Raw genomic sequence first — 6,221 nt, forward strand, 5'->3', positions numbered from 1 at the left:
AGGTGAGATCATGATATCAACTCTAAAAAAAATCATATTTAAACATTTTGAAAAAATCAGAAATTATTTGACAACATCCATGTGGGGTATGTCTATAACTCCGAAAAAGTTCAGCTCAAAATTCAATGTACATTTAGAGATTCAAAAAACAGAAATTCAAATGTGAATAGTGAGTGCTTTGGGTGAATAGTACGTTGACACTATCCACATCCGATTTTGTCTTTTTCTATTAGTGTAAGTTGAATTAGGAGCTGAAACTTTTCTAGGTTGTAAATCAAACATTGAAGTGTGTCTACAAATTTGAGAATATTTCAGCATGTATTTTTTTTCAAAAAAATCGATCTCATAGATCTCACCTAATATGAGATCTCACACAAGTCTCCCCCGTTCTAGCGGACCTAACCAACTGGGACAGCTACTAGTTGTACGAACTATCACCCAATTTTTAATTGAAAAAGAACCACATTCCCAATCTGGTTTCTTTTTTCCTTTTTTGGCCGTTTTTTCTTCAGATTTTTTTCTTTTCTTTTCTTAATTCGCAAACTTTGTCTAATTTCATGATTTTTTTTCATATTCATGAATTTCCACAAATTCATGAACAATTTCTGAATTATGAAGTTTTTTCAAAAAAAAATTTACCAAATTCATGAACTTTTTCCAAACTCACAAACTGTGTTTCTAATCTATGAACTTTTTCTTTCCTTTTTTGTTTCTATTTTATTCTATTAGATGCATTATCTTTTTTAAAAGTTGCAATTTTTCAAAATAGATGGACCCTTTGAAATTCATGAACTTTTTCTTCAAAATTGATGAACATTAATCCGTGAACCCTTTTCCAAAGTTTTAAAAATCTTTTCAAAATCGATGAACTTTTTTAGAATTTATGATTTTCTCTTCAAAATTGATGAACTTTTTCATGTTTTGTGAACTTTTCTTCAAAATATATGATTTTTATTTCAAAATCAATGAACTTTTTTTCAAATTCATTGAACTTTTTTTTAAAAATCGATGAATTTTTTTGAAATCGATACTTTTTTTTCAAATCCGTGAAAGCTTTTGACATTTGTGAAAAATATACAAAATCCTTGGACATTTTTTAATTCATGAATATTTTGGTTTTTTATTTTTTGTAATTTTCTAAATAATTTAAGCTAGGTACAAATATATATGTTTTGTACTAGAAGAAGCAGCAAATGTCCAAGGATTTTGAAATGAGATCTCACATTTAGGTGAGATCGTGAGATCGACTCTACAAAAATCATATTTGAACATTTTGAAAAAATCTGAAATTATTTGACAACATCCATCTAGGGTATGTCTACAACTCCGAAAAAGTTCAGCTCAAAACTCAACGTACATTTAGAGATACAAAAAACGGTAATTCAAATGTGAATAGTGACAGCTTTGGCTGAATAGTACGTTGACACTATTCACATCTGACTTTGTCTTTTTTTTCTATTAATGTACGTCGAATTAGGAGCTGAAACTTTTCTGGGTTGTACATCAAACATTGAAGTGTGTCAACAAAAATTTGAGAATATTTCAGCATGTATTTTTTTCAAAAAAATCGATCTCATAGATCTCACCAAATATGAGATCTCACACAAGTCTCCCCCGTTCTAGCAGACCTAACCAACTGGGACAGCTACTAGTTGTGCGAACTATCACCCAATTTTTGCTTGAAAAAGAACCACATTCCCAGTCTGGTTTTCTTTTTTCTTTTTCTGGCCGTTTTTTCTTCAGTTTTTTTTCTTTTCTTTTCTTAATTCGTAAAATTTGTCCAATTTCATGAAAAAAAATCATATTCATGGATTTCCACAAATTCGTGAACATTTTTTGAATTATGAAGGTTTTTCAAAAGAAAAATGCCTAATTCATGAACTTTTTCCAAATTCACAAACTATGTTTCTAATCTATGAACTTTTTCTTTTCTTTTTTTGTTTCTATTTAATTTTATTAAATGCAATATCTATTTTTAAATTTGCTATTTTTTAAAATAGATGGACCTTTTAAAATTCATGAACTTTTCCTTCAAAATCGATTAACATTTTTTAAAATCCGTGAATTTTTTTTCAAAATTATAACTTTTCAAAATCGATGAACTTTTTCAAATTTATGATTTTCTCTTCAAAATTGATGAACTTTTTCATGTTTTGTGAACTTTTCTTCAAAATAGATGATTTTTATTTCAAAATCAATGATTTTTTTTTAATTCGTTGAACTTTTTTTTTCAAAATCGATGAACTTTTTTGAAATTGATATTTTTTTTTCAAATCCGTGAAAGCTTTAGATATTTGTGAAAAAAAATCAAAATCCTTGGACATTTTTTATTTCATGAATATTTTGGTTTTATTTTTCTAATTTTCTAAATAATTGATGCTAGGTATAAATATATATATGTTAATGTTGTACTAGAAGAAGCAGCAAATATATGCAATGATGAATCCAATGATATGTATTTGGTGGTGTACATGTTGATATATCTTTCTACAAACTTGTTGAACGTACATAAAGTTTGACTTCAGACAAAACCTAATATGCAGAGTAAATAAAAATGGAGGAAGTACTAGATAGAGACACTGTTCATGGCTCACACACACTTCTAGCTCAAAAAAAAAAAAGGCTCACACACTTCTAGCTAAAAAAAAGGCTCACACACACTCCTAGTAGCTAAAAAAAGGCTCACACGCACTTCTAGCCAGACTGCTAGATTTATTTATTTTTTTGCCATGATAGAGACTCCTAGTTCACTCCCACAATGGACTGATGTACGGTTGCTCCGCGCTCGCCTCGCCGCCGTAGGATGGGTAAAAGGAGTAGTAGCTTCTCCCTTCGTCCCACTCCATGGCCATGCCGTCCGAGTACCACTCCCCCACGCAGTCGCCGTTGAAGAAGCCAAAGGCGGCGCCCTCCATCTCCTCCGCCCAGTACCCCACGGCGTTGCCAACGTCGTCCAGGACGTACGGTCCCGGCGAGCACCCGCAGCCGTCAAAGCCGGAGAGGATTATGCCGTCGAGCCCGCAGTCCTCGCAGCCCGCCTCCTGGTGCGGGTGGATCAAGTTCAGCTCCTGTAGGCCGTCGTCGATCCAGCCTTCGCCGACGTCGTCGGCCGGGAAGCCGAGCTGGTGATGCTTGCAGCCGACTGCCGCCGCCTCCTCCTCGGCGGCGAGCGATGCGTCCAGGAGCTCGACGAGCAGCTCAGCACCATCGACCTCAGGTACATCCGTGACGCAGCGCTCCCGCTCCCGCTGCAGCTCCACGATGCACTCCATACTGAATATTGCTCGTTCCTTTGTATGCAGAGGAGAGGAGAATGTTGTTCAGGTGTGTGTGTGGTGTGTTGATCATGGCAGGGTGGTGCGGTGTCGTGTGATGATTTCAGTGGGAAGCGTTTTATAGCGCGAGGTGGGGTGGGACGTGCCAGCTGTGTGGACGCCGAATTGATCGGCAGGATGGCATGCATGTGGACCGCACACCACTTGACGCCATTGATGGCTAGTGCTGCTTGCCCTGATCAAGGGTCGATTTGCTTCTAATGCGAGCTACCTAATTGTTTCCTACATGCATGCGGCTTCGCCGTGTTGCATTTGCACGCATTGTCGCTCCAGCTTGAGAGCGTCAGGGAGGCTTTCTTATGCCTTGTACAATCCTAGGTGCCTATGAAGGTGTTTAGAAAAATAAACTGATTTTTTTAAGTATCCGTGCCTATTTCTATATTTCTACAGGAGAGACGCCTAATTAAGCGTCTGACTTTTACAAATAAGCACCGGTGCTTAAGAAAAATCTGACTTATTTTTTCAAGTACCTCTCCTAAGCACCTTGCATTGTACAAGGCCTTAGGCCCTTTTATAGACTGGATTCATGAGTGCTTAGGAGGTGCCTAAGGAAAAAACCCGGGTTTTTTCTAAGATTGGATTGCACAGATGATCAGGAAGGCAGGCAGAAGCAAATATTTGCTTCCGGTGCTAGCCGGTGCCTGGGAGAATAACTGCTCCCTGTAAGCCATGAACGCTTCAACCCAGTGCCTTCATTAACAAAAGAAGAAGAAAAAAGAAAAAGAAGAAGAAAAAAAGGCAATTTCTGTGGACACTTTACATTCGTCTCAATCTCAGAACCCAAGAAAGTCACCGAAGTCTTTATGAAATCTGAATGGATACAAGCAATGCAAGAAGAGCTTCAACAGTTTGAGTTGAACAATGTGTGGGAATTGGTCAAGCGTCCTGATCCTCGGAAGCACAATATCATTGGCACCAAATGGATATATCGCAACAAGCAAGATGAACATGGTCAGGTGGTCAGAAACAAAGCTCGTCTAGTTGCTCAAGGCTACACTCAAGTGGAAGGGATTGACTTTGATGAAACTTTTGCTCCCGTGGCAAGGCTTGAAGCCATTCGCATACTGCTAGCCTATGCAAATCATCACAACATTCTCCTTTATCAAATGGATGTGAAGAGTGCTTTTCTCAATGGAAAGATAGAAGAAGAAGTATATGTTGCACAACCTCCTGGCTTTGAAAATCCAAAACATCCTGATATGGTGTACAAGCTCAACAAGGCATTGTATGGCCTCAAACAAGCCCCTCGCGCTTGGTATGATACGCTCAAAGACTTCCTGAAGAGCAAAGGCTTCAAACCTGGTTCACTGGATCCTACCCTCTTCACGAAGACTTATGACAGTGAACTGTTTGTGTGCCAAATATATGTGGATGACATTATCTTCGGCTGCACCAACAAGAAATACAGTGATGAGTTTGGTCATATGATGCAAGAGCAATATCAGATGTCCATGATGGGTGAACTAAAGTTCTTTCTGGGTCTCCAAATCCGTCAGCAACGCAACGGCATCTTCATTTCTCAAGAAAAATATCTCAAAGATTGCCTGAAGAAGTTTGGAATGCAAGACTGCAAAGGATACACGACGCCAATGCCAACCAAAAGTCATTTGGGTCCCAACAATAATGATAAAGAATTCGATCAAAAGGTATACCGCTTCATGATTGGTTCTTTGCTTCATTTATGTGCATCTAGGCCAGATATAATGCTTAGTATTTGCATGTGTGCCCGACTCCAAGCGGCACCAAAGGAATTGCATCACTTAGCTGTGAAGGGAATACTTTGATATTTGGCTTACACCCCAACACTAGGATTATGGTATCCAAAGGGCTCAGAGTTTGATCTAGTTGGATTCTCAGATGCTGATTATACTGGTGACAAGGTTGATCGCAAGTCCACATCAGGCACATGTCACTTTCTGGGACGATCACTTGTCTGTTGGTCTTCAAAGAAGCAGAACTATGTATCTCTCTCCACTGCTGAATCCGAATACATTGCTGCTGGATCTTGCTGGGCTCAGCTTCTCTGGATGAAGCAAACTCTCAAGGACTATGGTATACACCTGAAGAATGTGCCTCTCTACTGTGACAATGAGAGTGCCATCAAGATTGCCAATAATCCAGTTTAGCACTCGAAGACAAAGCATATTGAGATTCGTCATCACTTCCTCAGAGATCATGTTATGAAGGAAGACATTGATATCATCCATGTCAACACTGAAGAGCAACTGGCTGATATCTTCACAAAGCCCTTGGACGAGAAAAGGTTTTGCAAGTTGCGGTGTGAGCTAAATATCTTGAAATCCTCAAATGTCCTGTGAATGGGACACACATTCTAACACTTATGCATTTTGATGACTTAGATGTGCAACACACGAAGTAACGTATATCTTCAATCAATGAAGACATACACTCCAAGTGTGAATAAATTAATGCGGAATTTGACTTCGGAGCGCCACGATAATTGTGCATCGTGTCTGGGTCCAATACTTCCTATGCGGTGGGTAACACCATCATCAAACTTTTGTTTGAGGTGCTTCTCTTGGCGTTATGTTTGCATAGTCTTCATAACTGAGTTGTCTTTATTTCTGACTTATATTCGAATTTATCTTCATATGATTGATTTGGCCTTAAACTGATTGCATACTATTTGTGTTCTGTCCTCCACAGCATTCACTTATAGTTATGACTTCGTGTTGAATCTTTTGATCTAAGTGAATGTGATCGGACCCTAATCTAACTATGCTTCTACCTCAACTCCATCTGTCCAAATCATATGTATTCTATTGAAAACTGTCGATTGTCTTCACTGAACCTTGTCAGCTGAAGCCAATCTGACAAACATTCATGTTTGTTTTAAATGTGCTATCTTTATTATCGGAAATCCGA

The 6,221-nt window shown here is 38.2% G+C and overlaps 1 protein-coding gene across 1 annotated transcript; it reads right to left on the reverse strand.

Moving 5' to 3' along the window:
* Nucleotides 1-2,545: 2,545 nt before the first annotated feature.
* LOC119281528 lies at nucleotides 2,546-3,377 on the reverse strand. Its single transcript, XM_037562027.1, has one exon. The coding sequence runs from the start codon at nucleotides 3,270-3,272 to the stop codon at nucleotides 2,748-2,750; it is 525 nt and encodes a 174-aa protein (XP_037417924.1). The 5' UTR covers nucleotides 3,273-3,377; the 3' UTR covers nucleotides 2,546-2,747.
* Between the last annotated feature and the right edge of the window lie 2,844 nt (nucleotides 3,378-6,221).

The sequence above is a fragment of the Triticum dicoccoides genome, chromosome 3B (genome assembly GCF_002162155.2).
Source record: "Triticum dicoccoides isolate Atlit2015 ecotype Zavitan chromosome 3B, WEW_v2.0, whole genome shotgun sequence".
NCBI classification, from domain to species: domain Eukaryota; kingdom Viridiplantae; phylum Streptophyta; class Magnoliopsida; order Poales; family Poaceae; genus Triticum; species Triticum dicoccoides.

Coding starts and splice junctions, on each gene's coding strand:
- LOC119281528 (XM_037562027.1), bottom strand. CDS start 3,272: ATGGAGTGCATCGTGGAGCTGCAGCGGGAGCGGGAGCGCTGCGTCACG.